The sequence below is a fragment of the Theropithecus gelada genome, chromosome 17 (assembly GCF_003255815.1).
Source record: "Theropithecus gelada isolate Dixy chromosome 17, Tgel_1.0, whole genome shotgun sequence".
Taxonomy (NCBI): Eukaryota; Metazoa; Chordata; class Mammalia; order Primates; family Cercopithecidae; genus Theropithecus; species Theropithecus gelada.
This window is the reverse complement of record NC_037685.1, coordinates 56,805,039-56,823,085: the sequence shown is the minus strand read 5'-3', so window position 1 is coordinate 56,823,085 and position 18,047 is coordinate 56,805,039. Positions and strand designations below refer to the sequence as shown.

The window sequence follows — 18,047 nt, the reverse complement described above, 5'->3', positions numbered from 1 at the left end:
TTAATTTTACCTAAAAATAAATATATGCATGGAAAAACTCCAAAGAAATAATTACTCTTTCATTTAGGTATATGACTACATAGTGAGATTCAGGGTGATTTTAATTTACTTTTTAATCTCATTTATTCTAAATGTTTTATTTAAGAAAATAGCTCATTTAGAGCTGCAATTTTATAATCAGAATAAAATAAGATTGTTTTAAAAAACAAAGACTCTAGGAATTCAGCCTCATGTTTATGTCTCTGAGATACTCTACCACATCAATTAGATATAAATTGACATCACTTTTTTCCTATAATAAAAGCTATCTAGGCTTCAGTTGGTCAATTAAATAGTCCCTCCAAAAACACCCTCTGAAATGGGATTTTATTGCCTTTTTCTGTCTCCAACTTAAGAAAGTTACTCGATATAGTAGTGTCTCTTCCAGGATTTCTTAAGTTAGTTATTTGTTTATTTGAGTGTCACCTTTTGCGAGAGTAAATAAGCACAAATATGAACGTTATTTCATACACAGTCCCTGCTATGAAGAGGCTTCTAATTCCAAGTCAACTCCGTTCAACCCCAATCCAACCCCAAGTTAAACCTTGCAGCTTTGTGCTAAATTGATGGCCTTGTCCTGCTGGCATTGGCAGGACCAAGAGCTGCCAAGCGTTGCAGCCACGAGCACTCGGGTGGCCTGTCAGGAAAGAGTAAGTAAGGTCAAGCTATTCTTAGCTGAAGTCTAGAAAGCATAGGCTGCCTTGTTGAGACTGGAATGAGAAAGCCATGACCACACTGCCCAAACCATTCTGGGAAGCATTTCCAGTTCATTGGAACTACTGATAGATTAGTCCCATGATAATTGTGGCTGAACATAGATGACAGATCTCCAGAGGACAGCAACATTATTTTAGCTTACATGGCTGCACACAATACACACTGGAATCTACATACATAAAGTTACAAGGATAGTCTCCTTCCCTCTTTCCTGCTCCTACATGTGACCCCAAGAGCATGGTGACTCTAGGGCTGCCTTTTCCTGTCCCAGAGATGCCACCCGAGAGCCATCAGCTCCAGATGCCCCCGAGTGAAAGACTATAATGGAGAGAGGTGACGGGGCAGGCCACTGGATGAGGAAAGTTTAACCAAACATAATTCTCAGGTTCTGTCAAATCAGTTAGTGCGAGGTGTGCAGTTGATGGAAAGGCTGTGGAACCCTTCTCTCGAGTGCTGCTGCGGAAAGACGGGCCCTCCCACAGGCGTCCGACCAAGAATCGTGGGCACATCAGAGGCCCCGGCGGGAGCCCTGGGTCCATGAGGAAGAGTTCAAAAGAAAAATCCTACATTTCCAGAGAAGTAAAATGACCAGAAGGAGCAAGGAAAAGAAAATAAGAAATCATATCTTATTATTTTTTGTCCTATACTCTTCATTCTAGAAAAATGTGAATCAATTAGAACACCACAATTAAACCTGGGTTTATAAAACATCTTTTACTTAAAAATGAAACCTTTCCGGGCCTGTCAACACGGGTGTGTCACACATGAATATACCTAAGTTAAAACATGAAACATGACTGACAAAACGTCATTGCTGGAGAGCACCTGGCAACTGACTTACAAGAAATATTACTATCGAAACCACAACAGCTCTCTGCTAGGGTTGAATCCTGGTGAAGAAAGCCCCCTCGGATTAGCTGAGCATTTTGAGTTAGGATATGCAAAATGAACTGGGAGCTGTTTTGGAGGAGCTGACGTAGGGGTGGAGGGCGACATGGGTCTAAAGGGCAGGAGAGGTGACCAGAGGTGGGACGGGGTGACATGGCCAGGGAAACTGTCACAGACAGGTGGCAAGGGCCTTCAAGAAGGACGTCTCAGAGTCAAACGAGTCAAAGCTGAGGTCATGCTTGCGGCTGTGATGTAAACCTGCCGCCACTTCCATCTCCTGCAGACCCTTGGGTGAGTTGGCCTTTTTTGAGCAAGGAGACCATGAAAACACACCTTCTCGGGGGGATTCGCAGAAATCTTAGGGAGGTCATGGGGCCTTTAATAGGGTGTGGAAAGGAGTTCTGAGCAATCCTAGCTAGAGCTCAAGGCAGGCCCCAGTAGATGCCTGGGTTACACAAGACTATTAACATCAAGGAGCTTCATATACATATAAACACATTCTTCCCTGTACCATTACCTCAAAATGTACATATTTTTTTAACAAGGAGATGGAGATAGAAGAGAAGATCCTATATAAAGAGTTCAATTTCAGTTTTAAAATGCAAAACATCAGTGAGTATCCTGCATACAGCTTTCTGCATGAAAATTTCCTCTTGTTGAATTTTGACAATGTCTGCCCTTCAGAGGAATCTCCCAGCAAATGGTCAGAAGATGAACAAGTGCGCCCCAACGTGCCACTGTGAGACATAGGAAGTGAGGTGGTCTTAATAATACATGTTCTTATCCCACCAGCCTGTAGAGGTAGAAAAAAGCACATCAGAAATGGAGACTCTGTTGAAGCGGGTAAACAGAGCCTCTAAAATCATAGGCTACTCACTTCCAGGGTAGAGCCTGATGAAGAGCTTCCGCACCTCGTCATACACCCAGATCAGGATGGCGTGCGGCACAGCCACAAACCAGTACTGAGCCCTGGAAGCAGAGGGGTGGAGGGTGAGCCCTGACTCATCCACAGGAATAGCCCAACCCTGCCCAATGGGAATGGGGCTTCTCGTTCATTTGTCCTGCTTTACTGCAAAGAACAACAAATCCACGAGGTCCCACAACACAAAGCTGGAAAGCTCCTGGTTTAACCCGCACTGTGACTGCCAGAAGCAATGTCTGCCTTTGAAGCAACCTGTTGGATGAGGATGAAGGCGGGTTGGTGAGGTCTAGAAAACCCATTTCCACTTCTGGAAAATGCAGATCAAAGCTTTGGCCTCATAGAGCATGGGATCAGTTTGACGTCTTTTGAAAAGACTTGGGGGAAGAATCTGGAAACCTGGGAATCCTCAGGTTTATTTAGGTTGTGACAGCTCAAAGCAGAGGCTGGCTCTTTCCTCCATGCTGCTGAGGGTAAACTCACCTAAGCATGGTGAAACTCAAGGCTGTGACACTTCCAAGGCCATAGGAGAGGACCAGCCCAATGACGATCTGTGAGGCGATCCCCACCCAGATGACTTTATTTCTGCAAGACACGCAAAAGCAGACAGACTTGGGATTCCTGTGGCTTCATGATCGTACACCCAGCCGCCAGAAGAGTCAGTGCCTCTGGGGTTACAGGTGTGGCCAGAACTCGGTCTGGTGAAAAACAAATCATCGTCATCCTTGCACGGCAGGCCCCGGGCTGCCCCAGGAGGCCGGGCACAAGTAGTACCTGAAGGGACCCTGTTGGAAGATGGAATTCCTCCGCGTTTTCCTGATGATCAGATCTGCTATTTGCTGGACTAGGATGCCAACAAAGAAAGCCGTGTAGCCCGTCCATTCTAGGTATGCCCTCTGGTACCTTGTCTGTGAATGGGCAGAGAAGGAAGAGACCATGAGGCCCAAAGGAAAACTTCTAGGAAATTGCAGTGCAGTTCTCTACAGCTTCATGCTGTCTCCACACCTCACCCAGACTGAGAGTGGACCACCTCCTAGTGTTTGGAAAGAAACATTTTTCCTTCTTGAACCAGCTGAGTAGGGGAAAATGTTAATCTTTTCAAAATTATCATTACTATTATTTTTAATACAGGCAGGGTCTCATTGGCCAGGTTGGTCTCAAACTCCTGGGCTCAAGTGATTCTCCCTCCTCAGCTTCCCAAAGCACTGAGATTACAGGTGTGAGCCACCGCACCCGGCCTGAACGATCTAAATTTATTTGGACCCACTGTAGGTGTGGCTGGGCTGGTCACTCTTCTCTACCAATGGCAAAGCTGAAGTTAAAAAAGGGACCTCTTGGTGTCTAGTCCGAGAGAGGAGGCTGCGTCTTGAGACCCGGCAAAGGCCAAACACGTGTCAGCAAGGGGGCCCTGAGCCCTATTAATTAAAGCTTTCCCAGGCTGTCAGGGACATGGAGGTTCTGTGTAAGTCTGGGCAGGGCAATCAGCATGGAGAGAATCAGGTGGACTCTGCGGCAGGGCTCCCGCCACTTACCCATTCCTGCCCATAGCTGTCTTCCAAGTCATTCACGTAGTCCTTCTCCCATTCTACCCGCAGGTTAATGAGACGGCGGGGCAGAAAGCCCTCCTGTGCATAGACAGTGAAATACACAAGGAAAGCTCCCAGGGCTTGCATGAGGCCTGAAAGAACAAGAGAGATAGGACACAGGTTCTATGATGGCCTCAGGGAACTGCCTCGTCCTGTCCCTGTCGGCTCTTGGTTTCCCCTCCCTCCCCAACCCAGGCCTTGTAGGAAAACCACACTTTCTGGCTGTGTCCCTGACTCCAGTGAATTCAATTCTCGGGGCAGGCCCTGGTGTGATGGGGAAGACGTGCCCTCATCGTACCAATGTGCAGGTACGAGTACACGGCAAGCGGCTGGTTCACCAGTCTGTCCTTCTTCTTGTGGCGAGGTTTCCTGTTCATGATGTCACTTTCAGCTTTCTCATAGGCCAAGGCGATGGAGGGGATCTAGAGGGGAAGAGGCTGGTGAGGTCTAACCCCAGGATGCTCTGCTCTACCCACAGTAGGGGAGCGGGGCTGGGTTGGGTGGGGCACTGGCTGGATGAGGTGGGGGCATGGAGCTGGCCCATCAGGCTATAGGCAGTAGAGGGCGTGTTGTCTGTATGGGAATTTAAGAATAGTGCCTTTAGAAATCAGCTGCTTTTTATCACCCTGTGCTGGCAGTTCTGAAGACTGCTGGTTATAAAGCACTGTTCCCCTGCAGGGAGGATTTCTATGCTGTCCTCTCCCTCCGCGTGGGAGGACCTGCTGAAAGACAGATCATTGCACCCCACCTCCAGACTTCCCGATTCAGGAGGACTGGACTGGGGCCAGAGAATTTGCATTTCTTTCTTTCCTTTTAGACAATGGGTGTACCACCTATTTCCATTCCTAGCCCAGTTATCTACAATAACATTTTTATTTTATTTGTTCTTAATTTTTAGTTTTTAAGAGACTAGGTCTCTCTTGTGTTGACCAGGCTGGACTCTAACTCCTGAGCTGAAGCAATCCTCCCGCACTGGCCTCCTGAGTAGCTGGGGCTGCAGGTGTCCACCAGTACCCAGGGTGTGCATGTCTAGCAAGCTCCCAGGAGATACCCGCACCGGGCTTGGAGAAGCGCTGCAGCAGAGCCAGGCAGGCAAATGTGAAGGGCTTGGAAAATGACCCATCAACTTTGGGGACCTCAATATCCCTCAGAGGGAGAGACGTCTCCAGTCTCTCTAGGAATCAGGGATTACCTGGGTGTTATAGAAAACAAGAGACGGGAAGGGGGCAATGTGAAGGGCCAGTGTCCTGCTAAGAATTCAGCTTGCTGTCTGCTGCTTTCCCTGCTTGCCCATGTAAACCACAGACCTGGGCAGCTTTCACGGGGCTTTCTTTACATGGATTCTGGAAAAGGGGAACGTTTAGGTGACATTACTGTAGGGCAAGGCTTTGTAAAGTCTTCATAACCACTACTTCTTACCGTGGTTAGGTAAAGGGCTCCCATGTCAGAGTCTCTTACTTAACAGGGGGTGGCTGTGACATGATCACTTTAGTCACCGGGCCCCCAGTGGTTATTTGGATGATTGAGTGGCAGCTTCATCTTCCCAAAAGAAAAGGGAGGCACACAGGCTGAAACTGACCAATGGCATTTCTTTCTTTCTTTCTTTCTTTCTTTTTTTGAGGATGAAGACTGATGTCTTGAAAAGCTTGCTATAGGCCAGGTGCAGTGACTCACGCCTGTAATCCCAGCACTTTGGGAGGTCGAGACAGGTGGATCACTTGAGGCCAGGAAACCCCATCTCTACTAAAAATACAAAAATTAGCCAGGTGTGGTGGCACAAGCCTGTAGTCCCAACTACCTGGGAGGCTGAGGTGGGAGAATCGCTTGACCCCAGAAGGCAGAGGTTGCAGTGAGCCGAGATAGCACCACTGTACTCTAGCCTGGGCGATGACAGTGAAACTCTGTCTCAAGAGAAAAAAAAAAAAAAGTCACTGTAGAGTGGTTTTAATTTCCAAACATTTGGCAGATGCCTCTGGACCCTTGCTTTGAGGTGTGGCATGTGGACCGGTAGAATGGGCACCATCTGAGAACCTGTGAGAAATGCAGAGCTACAGGCCCCATCGCATGGAAGCCGAGAAGCATTGAGTTAGTCCGTCCCCTGCTCTTGAAGGTAGCGACCCTGAACTCGACCTCCCCGGGGGCAGGCATCACACCCTGTTCCCTTCAGTGTCACTTACAATGTCTGTCCCCAAGTCAATGAACAGAATGGTGATGGTTCCAATGGGCAGGGGGAGCCCGACGATGATGTAGATCAGAAAGGGGCACAGCTCAGCAATGTTCTTGGTCAGGGTGTAAGCAATCGTCTTCTTGAGGTTGTCAAAGATCAGGCGACCTAGGCAGAGAGGTTTCTCCTTCAGAACTTGCTTCTAGTCCCCCAGACCACCCTGGCCCTTGGGAAGACGCCGAGACTCACTCACCTTCCTCCACCCCAGTGACGATGGACGCAAAGTTGTCGTCCAGCAAGACCATGTCGGCTGTGTTTTTGGCTGCGTCAGAACCTGCTATCCCCATGGCAACCCCAATGTCTGCCTTCTTTAGAGCTGGAGAGTCATTAACTCCATCCCCTGTCACAGCAACAACGGCATCCTGCAGCGGGGGACCCAGGGAGAAAGTGGGAGTGGGCAGGCCCAATGGGTTGCAGGCCTGGAACAGCAACGCGGCCACCCTTTCTCTTGAGGTTGCGAGGACGATTATGGCTGAACTGACGGGCCCATTTAGGGGAAAAGATAAAGATGAGAAATCTTAGAAGCAGGAACAAGGATCGCTGAACAAGATGTGTGTAAATGAGGACAACCGAAAGCGCAGGTGTTTTATATCTTCTGTCTTCACATTTTTTGTTTCATATCTTTGCATTTTAAATCTTTCTTCACTCACACTTACCACAGTGGCAAATGCTTCACCTCAGAAGCCCCGGGCTCTCATGATAAAATGCAGAGAGCTGGGGTGAGCCTTTCGGGGAACATGTGGTGTGGGTCTCAAAGGAGGACAGGGGCCAGCCCACCTGAGAGGGTGGAAAGGTCAGGTGATGAGGATGAGCCAAGAACTCTCTCTTGAGGTTTCAAAGGCACCACAGCCTAAGGTGAGATCCGGACCTCTGCACTTGCCCATGGACAGTAATGGGCCTGTCAGTCCTCTGGATGCTGCTGTCCACCCACCTGCCTCTGACAGCCCTCCACAATGATCAGCTTCTGCTGGGGGGATGTCCGGGCAAAGACAATCTCCTGGTAGTTGGCTAAGATCTCATCCACCTGTTCCGAGCTCATGTCCTTCAGCTCCATGCCAGTCACCACAGCAGCCTTGGCATCCCTAGAAGGGCCAGAAGAAACTGGGTGAGGCCCAAGGGCAGATCTTAGGTTAAAACACTGGTCCAGGCAGGATGCTGGCTGAAGCCTCTCTGACTTGACCTGGAACCCAGTGTCCTTTATACCTAATGCTCTAGTGAGGTAACAGGAGTCCTGGGAACACGTTAGTCTCCATTTCAAGAGGGCAAACTGAGGCTAAAATGTAACACCATTTCTTGGTATCATATAACCATAGGAATAAAAAAACCAGGTAGCCTTATCCCTACTAGAACAGGTGAGAGTGGTACTTCCTAGAGCAACGCTTTACTTCAGAAGTAAAAGGAAGTTAAAAAACTGCCCATTCGTGGCCAAACGCAGTGGTTCATGCCTGTAATCCCAGCACTTTGGGAGGCTGAGTAGGAGGCTCACTTGAGGCCAAGAGTTCAAGACCAGCCTGGGCAACATAGTGAGAGCCCTTGTCTCTACAAATAATTTTTAAAAATTATCCAGGTATAGTGGCATGTGCCTGTGGTCCCAGCTACTCATGAGGCTAAGACAGAAGGATTGCTTGAGCCTGGGGGGTTGAGGCTGCAGTAAGCCATGATCATGACACTACACTCAAACCTGGGTGACACAGGGAGGCCCTGTCTTAAAAACAAAAATAAAAATAAAACCCCCAAACTGCCTGTTCGTACGTTTTGGGTCCTAGAATTCTTTTATGCCCAAACAAGGGGTAATAATTATTTGCTGTTGTTTATTTCAGATTTACAGAGTGTCATCTTTGTGCGATGTGCTATGTAGGCAGCAGTTTACTGAAGTCTTTGAGCAGCACTATTCCCTGCTGACTACAAAAGTAAGACTCTAGGGCCTATTAATGATGCAGAGCTGCCTGCGCCACTCCCCTGCTAAAACTCTTCAGCGGCTTTCCACTGTGCTTGGAGCAGACCCCTGAATCCCTAACTTTAGCCAGCGAGCCTAGGCGGGGCCTGTGCTGTCAAGCTTCACCTCGCTTTGGGCTCTCCCTCCTGCCCCCTGGACGCTCTCAGTTCTGATATCCTCCATCCCCCGTACCCTAAGGCCTTCACGGGTCTCGCTCCCTGGCCAGGAATGGGCATCTCTCACCTCAGCTTCTCGTGGCTAACACTACATTTCAGCCTTCAAATCTCAGCTTAAACACTGTAGGTACAAACCACTGCAGGTCCTTTTCTTTGCAATTGGCAAGTTTTGGGCATTTTAGGTCTGTTTTTCCTCTTGGTGCTAAGTATTGGAATTCTAGCCCTTGACTCAAACTACAGGTCTTCTTAATTGCTGGTAAAAAATAATCAAAGTAAAAGAAAGAAGGGATGTTTCCTTTCCCCTTACACCTGCGAAGATGCAATTTTTATACGGTCATGAAACTAGAGCTGATGAAGTGAATAACTGAAAACATTCACAAAAGCATCCGCTTCACTCAGTGTGGTGATTCGTACACAAATGTGTAGTCCACTTTCCCTTTTGTGGCCATGAGCAGAGTGGCAGTGGCCAAGAGGAAGTTCAGTCCCTTTGTGACTTTTGACTGAGGCCAGAATCATAAAAGGCATTTCAATGCACCTTCCCACATTTGTAGGAAGATTATATCTTTCTCTCGTTCCAAAGAGCTGAGACAGAAGCACACTCTGGGGTCTGCTCCAAGCACAGTTCCATCCATGCACATCCGAAAGGATGAGGAAGTTGAGGTTGCACAAGGACACTATACAGGTCAGCAAATTGGTAAAGCAGTCCAGGTTTATAAGAAGAAATGTGCCATTTATACACAACAGGAGCATAGGAGGAGGCTAAGGGCATGACCGTTGTGTGCACATCACCCAGCATGTGGCCATCACCAGGCTAAAACTGGACAGCAAATATGAAAAGGAAGCAATTGAGAAGATGCAGGAATAAGGTATCTTATATAAAACTTTCATTAAAAATTGCTACAATGGGCCAGGCGCAGTGGCTCACGCCTGTAATCCCTGCACTCTGGGAGGCCAAGGTGGGCAGATCACTTACAGTCAGGAGTTAAAGACCAGCCTGGCCAACATGGTGAAACCCTGTCTCTACTAAAAGTACAAAAATTAGGCGGGTGTGGTGGCACACGCCTGTAATCCCAGCTACTCAGGAGGCTGAGGCAGGAGAATTGCTTGAACCCAGGAGGCGGAGGTTGCAGTGAGCAGAGATTTCACCACTGCCCTCCACACTCCAGCCTGGGTGACAGAGCAAGACTCCATCTCAAAAAAAAAAAAATCTGCTAAAATGAAGCTGGGTGCAGTAGCACAAGCCTGTAGTCCCAGCCACTTGGGAGGCTGAGAGGGGAGGATCCCTTGAACCCAGGAGGTCGAAGCTGCAGTGAGCTATGATCACACCATTGCACTCCAGCCTGGGTGATCTGACAGGAGACCTTGTATCTAAAAAAAGACTCAGCTGGTCTGAAGGTAGTAGTGAATTATCTCAACTGATCGTTCACAGTCAGTTACAGATCAAACTCTTCTACTCTTTCCCCTCTTCTCACTACTGCGCTTGACCACTCTTAAAAAAATTCTTGGGAGGCCGAGACGGGCGGATCATGAGGTCAGGAGATCGAGACCATCCTGGCTAATACGGTGAAACCCCGTCTCTACTAAAAAATACAAAAAACCAGCCGGGCGAGGTGGTGAGTGCCTGTAGTCCCAGCTACTCGAGAGGCTGAGGCAGGAGAATGGCGTAAACCCGGGAGATGGAGCTTGCAGTGAGCTGAGATCCGGCCACTGCACTCCAGCCTGGGCGACACAGGGAGACTCCATCTCAAAAAAAAAAAAAAAAAAAAAAAAATTCTTTTAGGCCGGGCGTGGTGGCTCACGCCTGTAATCCCAGCACTTTGGGAGGCTAAGGTGGGTGGATCACTTAAGGTCAGGAGTTCAAGAACAGCCTGGCCAACATGGCAAAGCCCTGTCTCTACTAAAAATACAAAATTAGCTAGGCATGGTGGTGGGCGCCTGTAATCCCAGCTGCTCAGGAGGCTGAGGCAGGAGAATCGCTTGAACCCAGGAGGTGGAGACTGCAGTGAGCTGAGATCACACCACTGTACTCCAGCCTGGGTGACGGACAGAGACTCTGTCTAAAAAAAAAAAAAATTTGTTTAAAATTCTAAAGTGAAAAAAATATCCAAGTATCTTACAAAGCCAAACAAATAAACAAGCCCCAAATTTGTTTTCATAGAGGGACGTTATGTAGACTAAAGGGCATTGCAAGACTCTTAGACTTCAGGTGCTGTTGCTGTGCCCAGAGGCGGGAGCCCTGGTTAGTTGTTTGGCTTGGTAATTTGTTATGACCTGACAGCCGTGTGTCCCTAAAAGACCTTAGTGCTTGGGGAAACTGAAGAGGTGCATTGGTCTTTCCTTCGTCTCCCGCATGCGTTAAAGTATAAACCAGCTAATGAACATTTCTTCTCAACCTGAGAATTTGGAGTCTTTGACTCATGGAGACCAGGCACAGCCCAGGCCACTCTCCCGCATGCCCAGCTCCCTAGCCCTGTGTGCCTCCTTCATTACACTGACCACATCATTATTAGCTTTGTTTCTGTCTCCTTGGCTCGACGGAAAGATCCCCAAGGGTGTGGGTAGTATTGTTCAGTTTGCTATGGTAGTTCCAGGTCTTGTCTGGTATGTAGTTGGCACACAATAAATAATTATTGAAAGAATAAATACACGAGTGAATGAACAGTTGGATGAACATGATTAAAAGACCTAAGGATAAACATGATTAAAAGAATTAGGGGAAACAAGGAAATAAAACTTGCCTTAAGAAGCTTCCATTCTATTTATTACCAAATAAAAAAGAAGGGTGTGTTTACACGTTATGAAACTGGGTGGATAAATACCCAAGATGCTTACCAAGGTGGGGTGCGTGAAACAACCCACAGGGTTCTTACGACTCCGAATTACACAACTGCATCTATGGCAAGTAATTTCACATAAACCCTTTGTTTCAGTTTTTCTCATTCTAAGTTGGGCACAGTAGGTTTTGTGCCCAGAGCACACTGGATTTTGAAATTTCAAACAAGGAACACATAAAGGGTCATTTCATAGTATCAACACTGTGCCTGGCACATATTAGCTGCTCAGTGAAATTAGAGTGAATACATGGATATGCAAATTATAGCTCAAACCAGCCTACCTCTCAGAGCAAAAAGCTGATTTGTTCCAAGTAGTGCAGCTCTTTAGAGCCAGTGGGGCCCCATGGGTACGAGCTGGAATTTTTGCTATGCGGCTCCTGTGCTTACCATTTGTTAACTTGCTCCACAGCAATGCCGAGGCGACGTGCAATGTCTTCCACTGTTTCACTGTTGGCTGAAATGATCCCCACACTCTTGGCGATCGCTTTGGCTGTGATGGGATGATCGCCAGTAACCATAATAACCTAGAGCACACCAACGAGAAGGCCCATGGATAATGAAGAACTCGGCCGGTCAAAGAGGGGATGGCTCAGTATTGCCTACTCCATAGCGCCCTGGGAGAATGTGGCTGGTGATTACAGCGGCAGCTCTGGATCTACGAGACAACTGTCTTTGGAGGAAACACTAATCCCATTGGGTCTACCCTTGCCCCTAAGCTTCACACACTTCCTCCTCTGACACGAAAGGAAACCCTTCCCCTTTGATGCCACTTTATTTGTGAAAGGGCTGGTGAGTGTCTACTTGGGGGCAGCCCCATGTTGCTTCAACAGTCTTAATATTAACATAGTAATGTTGAACATGGATTATGGGGACTGAGCCTCAAGATTGGGTAATAAAGCCTTTTTTCTTTCTTTCTTTCTTTCTTTCTTTCTTTCTTTCTTTCTTTTTTTTTTTTTTTTGAGACAAGAGTTTCACTCTTGTTGCCCAAGCTGGAGTGCAATGGCATGATCTCGGCTCACTGCAACCTCCGCCTCCTGGGTTCAAGCGATTCTCCTGCCTCCGTCTCCCCAGTAGCTGGGATTACAGGTGTGCGCCACCACGCCTGGCTAATTTTTTGTATTTTTAGTAGAAACGGGGTTTTACCATGTTAGCCATGGCTGGTCTTGAACTCCTGCCCTCAGGTGATCTGCCTGCCTCGGTCTCCTAAAGTGCTGGGATTACAGGTGTGAGCCACTGCGCCCAGCCAATAAAGCCTTTCAGTATCTACCATGGACTAGGGCGAGATATGGTCACTTCAAAGCACTAGGAGATTCTTCTCATTGCACTTACTGTGTATGTGGTTCATTCCACATAGACACAATCATGTTGTTTTTGTGGGACAGTTTCAGTAACTTTAGCACAGTGAAACTAGAAATAAAAATAGGAATTTGATATTTACTGGAAGACACCTAAATACTGACCGTCTCCTATGAAAAACATTATTAGAAAGGAACACGACATAAAGAGAGAGCTTCTAGAGTCAGGAAAATAACTCCCACCTTGATCCCTGCACTCCGGCATTTGGTTACTGCATCTGGCACAGTGGACCGAGGTGGATCGATCATTGATAAGAGTCCCACGAAACAGAGGTTGGAGGTCGGAAAGTTCATAGCGTCTGTGTCAAATTTGTAGGTTTCTGGAAACTCGTGTGCTGGCAGGTAGAGATGACAGAAACCTGTAATACGGATGAATTAGGGAGTCAGTGAAACTGGAATAGGAAATCAAAAAAAACAATAAGAGAGGAACATGCCGATACACCTCGGTCCTCTACTGTTTTACGAATACATTAGAATAAGCCAGAATTGTTTAATTTCTTCAACTCCATAATGCATTTCTTTAGGAAAGACATATTTTATCCAAATATAATTCACTGTGTGCTCATTAGACTCTGTGTTCTAGAAATATATCTTGCTGGCCGGGCGCGGTGGCTCAAGCCTGTAATCCCAGCACTTTGGGAGGCCGAGACGGGTGGATCACGAGGTCAGGAGATCGAGACCATCCTGGCTAACACGGTGAAACCCCGTCTCTACTAAAAAATACAAAAAACTAGCCGGGCGAGGTGGCGGCGCCTGTAGTCCTAGCTACTCGGGAGGCTGAGGCAGGAGAATGGCGGGAACCCGGGAGGCGGAGCTTGCAGTGAGCTGAGATCCGGCCACTGCACTCCAGCCTGGGTGACAGAGCGAGACTCCGTCTCAAAAAAAAAAAAAAAAAAAAAAAAGAAATATATCTTGCTATATTGCCAAGTTCTCGGGCGTACACAGTCTCCACTTCTGAAGCTTAGTAGGGCACAGAGTTAAAGGGATCGAGCACAGGGCCCGTCTCAGGGCAGAGACACACTTTAGCTGCATCCTGACCCCTGGAGGGTCAGGATAGACTTCCCCGAGGAGGTCACATGCAAGCTGAACCTTGAGAGGGGCACAGATGATTTCTAGGGTAAAAAGGGAGGGTGGAGGTAGGAAGGCCATTTTCAGCAGAGAAAACAGCATGTGAAGAAACAAGGGGCTTCAGGGGAGGGGCACAAAGTTCAGTGTTAGATCAAGATAAGCCCAAAAGAAAGGCCAGCAGGAATGGGGCTGAGCCACCCTTTTCTCAGAAGGCATCAGCCTCTCATGGGCTGAGGTGGAAGGGACTCTTGTGTCTGGTGGGACCTCCAAGATCGTGTGATCAGCTTTCACATCCAGTTTATTTTCAGCCTGGCCCACTGCTTTGCAAACGTCAGTGAAGCAGGCTTTGAGACGTCAAACACAAGTGGGCATCAGTCCCGTGTAGAGTACCCGGTGCTGTGGGTTACTTTATCTGCTTTGCCAACTCCAGTAGCCTCTAGAAACACACATTCCACTGATTGCATCTATATTGCTGAGGACTTCCATGGTGTTTAATGAGCTGGATCATCAACCATACACTTCTGTTTCCTTGAATTGTCATTCTGTGGTCCTGATGGGGCACCATTCCGCCAGCCCTGGTGCTGTCCCCTTTGACAACACTACAGGCACCCCCATTGGGTCCTCCCCCCGTGGTTGCATTTCTAAGGTTTCTTCCCTCCTGACACTTTGTCTGCATCACTGACATCCCTCTCTTCCTAGTTGCTAAATGGGAAGCTTAATCATTTTTAAACTGACTATCCTCCTCTAATTGGTTCTAAGTCTTACCAATTCTACCTCTACGAACTCTCTTGTCCCTGATCTCTCCTTCCCATTCCCATCACCCTGATCAAATTCCCATCCCTTTTGCCTGAACAAGGGCAACTGCCTCCTAAAAGAAATTTAACTCCTTCCACAAAGTCTTCCCCAGCCCGTTACTGCCCAGCTCACTCTGGTGGCACAGCCCTCGGTGCTCTCCACTGACTGCAGGACGAAACCTGGCTCCTCACCCACATGTTCAAGACCTCCACCTCATCATCTCCAATCTAGTCCTTGAGCCCTGTTTCCGTGACGGTGCCATCTCACCTGCTGGCAGCACCCCCTGTGCCCCACGCCATTCTGCCTCTGTGCTTGGCCTATGCTGTTCCCTGGGCCCTGGAAACTTTCCCCATCTCCCCTCAACTGCAGCCACTTAAGGCCCAGTTTGAAATTTAACTCCTTCCATAAAGTCTTCCCTGAGCTTGCCTCTCTGGAGGCCACCTCACCCTGCTTGGTGCTGTCACACAGCATCCTCTCCTTTTTCCCATCCTGCAGGCCACCTCACCCTGCTTGGTGCTGTCACACAGCATCCTCTCCTTTTTCCCATCCTGCTTATCACGTTCTCCTTTACATGCTTCACGTGGATGCCATGGCCACTCGGCGAGGTCACAGGTCCCCAAGGTGCCTGCCTCATCTCTGTGCCCACCAGGTGATGGGCAGGACCCTGCCGCCGCACTCACCCAGCACACGCTCGCCCAGCCCGCCCAGCTCCATGTAGGCCGTGTGGAAGGCCTTGGCGGTGCTCTCATCCAGTGGGTGCTCCTCGCCATTGATCATGATGGTGCTGCATTTCTCTAGGATGCGCTCAGGGGCCCCCTTCATCACCATGAGGAAGCGCTTGTCGTGGGGGTCATCCGTCTCGTGGATGGAGAGCTGGGAAGGAATGAACAGAGCGTGTTACTTACAGACAGGTGAAACGCATTCCTTCTTCTCTACTGGTCCATTAAATGTAAAGGAGGAGGAGGAACAATGGCATCCTCTGCATGTTCCACCCTTTTTCTTTCTGTGGCCAAGTAAGACGAAGAGCTCTAGACTTGGCCTCAGCCCAGAATGGGGCACCCTGGGTTGGAATCTGCAGTAAGTGAAGCTCATCTTTCAAGCAAAACTGGCTGCTTTAGGCAGGCTAGATGTGGCCGTCAGCATGTGAAATCTTGTGCCTTGAACAAGATCTCCCAGGGTGCCCGTGAGAGTTAGGGGGCTGCGAGTCTCTGCATCTCACCTCCTCTACCTCCCCGTGGGGAGCAGCCATCTTTCAGACCCAAACTACTCTGAGCTCAGGAGGGCAGGAGGCGGCAGGATTCCTGCACCTCTTCACCTCATTGTCCGCCCAGTTTTCCTGCTTGGATGTCATAGAAAATGGCGGTGTGAGGAAGTGGCCACTTCCACGTATAGTGTTTGAGGAAGACAGCCGAGTCACAGAAGTCTCCATTTTAATAGGAATGCTCTTGACCCAGCAGTTCTACTTCTAGATCCATCCTAATAAGATATGCAAAAAAATCGATATACAAGAATAAAAGGACTAACTCTTATCTAGCCCTTACTCTTCTAAGCACTCAAGAGGAATCTCAGGAAGCTGGAGTGTTTGGGAGAAAATACATCGCAAAGAAAAAGTCTTCCAATTTTGGGTCTAACAGTTCTTTACAAATCAGTATTTCATAGACTTTTGGGTTCAAAGGTAAGTGCAAAGATGCGTACAAAAAGAAGAAGCATAGGGCAAATAGGATTACCAGCTGCTGCTCCTTCTTTTCTTTTCTTTTCTTTTTTTTTTTTTTTTTTGAGACGGAGTCTCGCTCTGTGGCCCAGGCTGGAGTGAGCGGCGCCATCTTGGTTCACTGCAAGCTCCGCCCCCCGGGTTCCCGCCATTCTCCTGCCTCAGCCTCCCGAGTAGCTGGGACCACAGGCGCCGCCACCACGCCCGGCTAATTTTTTTGTATTATTTTTAGTAGAGACGGGGGTTTCACCGTGTTAGCCAGGATGGTCTCGATCTCCTGACCTCGTGATCCGCCCGTCTCGGCCTCCCAAAGTGCTGGGATTACAGGCTTGAGCCACTCGCCCGGCCAACTTCTTTTCTTAATGATCAAGTAAAGACATTGAGAAAACCAACCAACCAACAAAACCCAAACTAAACAAAAATCCTCCCGTCTATTATCACTATCGCTTTCTAAAACATCGGCCTTTTCTCTCTCTTCATTTTTTTGTTTGTTTGTTTTTTGTTTTTTGAGACGGGGCTCTGTCACCCAGGCTGGAGTGCAGTGACGAGATCACAATTCACTGCAGCCTCGACCTCCCAGGTTCAAGCAATCCTCCCACCTCAGCCTCCCAAGTAGCTCGGACTACAGGCATGTGCCACCATGCCCAGTTAATTTCGTTTTTTGTTTTTTTTTGTAGAGATAAGGTCTTGGTATCTTGCCCAGGCTGCTCCTGAACTCCTGGGCTCAAGCAATCTGCCTTCCTCGGTCTCCCAAAGTGCTGTGATTACAGGTGTGAGGCACTGTACCCGGCCAAGATAAGGCTTTTTACATTTAAAACATAGGGATCATATAAAACACTTTTCAGGTGTGTACCACGTGCCAGGCACTCTTCTAAGTGCTGTCCACATCGACTCATTTGTCTTCAAAACAACTTTAAGGGCATGGGTACTATTATTATTCCCTTTTACAAAGGAGGAAACTGAGGCACAGAGGTTCAGTGCTTCACTCAAGGTCACTGAGCAATAGGTAGCTATCTGGTGGCTGAGCTGGGATTTGAGCCCAGGCTAGCAGGCTTCAGAGTCCCTGCCCTTAATCATGGAGGCTACAAAGGATAATCTTTTAAATTAAATACATTCATCATTATATAAAACTTTTAAAAACATTTTCCAATTTGCCATAAACGTTTTAAATGTCTTAACGGACCAGTGTGTTTGGAGCAGCACACTATTGATCACTATTCTAATCAATAAGATATAGGCTTTCCATTTTCTTTCCTTCCAGCAGAGAGGTCTCCTTCCAAGGCCATGACATGTGAAGTCCAGGTGAGGCTGAGCACTGCTCATGTGTAGACATAAAATGACCCTAACAGCATCCAGACAGCACCTTCAACCTCTTCAGCAGGGACTCACACAGGCCCCTCTCCCCTTTCTAGTCCCACTCTATGTAGCCACTTTCTCCTCCAACTTGTACACGAGGCCTCATGGAACCTGCTTTATCTCCCTGACGGAGCTTCAGCAGGGTTCCGAGTCCTGCTGCTGATGGAGGCATCATCGAACCCCATCTTCACACTATGCACGGATGCGCAGCACCTCAACCTCCTCATCCTCTACCCACCCCACAGCATCGTCGTGAGAATGAATGATTTAATACGTGTGGAAATTAGCACAGAACAGCTCCTATTATTACTAGCATTGCTAGTATAATAATAGTCGTCCTAAAACAGTCTTTTAGGACCGTTACCCCCTCTATTTTTAATTACGTTTTACATAAGAGATGTGATTTCTTGGCTCGAGTATTTTACATTATATGTTTCTGGTTA

At 48.0% G+C, this 18,047-nt stretch overlaps 1 protein-coding gene across 1 annotated transcript in view; it reads right to left on the bottom strand.

Annotated features, from left to right (window-relative positions):
* Window positions 1–2,145: 2,145 nt before the first annotated feature.
* Window positions 2,146–18,047, bottom strand: part of ATP12A (ATPase H+/K+ transporting non-gastric alpha2 subunit) — a 31,437-nt gene continuing 15,535 nt past the window's right edge. Inside the window, exons 12-23 of the mRNA XM_025364409.1 lie at window positions 15,218–15,410; window positions 12,858–13,033; window positions 11,707–11,843; window positions 7,305–7,455; window positions 6,567–6,735; window positions 6,327–6,481; window positions 4,448–4,571; window positions 4,096–4,241; window positions 3,338–3,471; window positions 3,047–3,148; window positions 2,522–2,613; window positions 2,146–2,437 (exon numbers count right to left, since the gene is read on the bottom strand). Coding sequence (XP_025220194.1) covers window positions 2,409–2,437; window positions 2,522–2,613; window positions 3,047–3,148; window positions 3,338–3,471; window positions 4,096–4,241; window positions 4,448–4,571; window positions 6,327–6,481; window positions 6,567–6,735; window positions 7,305–7,455; window positions 11,707–11,843; window positions 12,858–13,033; window positions 15,218–15,410 — 1,608 coding nt within the window. The 3' untranslated portion in view covers window positions 2,146–2,408. The remainder of the gene's footprint in view (window positions 2,438–2,521; window positions 2,614–3,046; window positions 3,149–3,337; window positions 3,472–4,095; window positions 4,242–4,447; window positions 4,572–6,326; window positions 6,482–6,566; window positions 6,736–7,304; window positions 7,456–11,706; window positions 11,844–12,857; window positions 13,034–15,217; window positions 15,411–18,047) is intronic.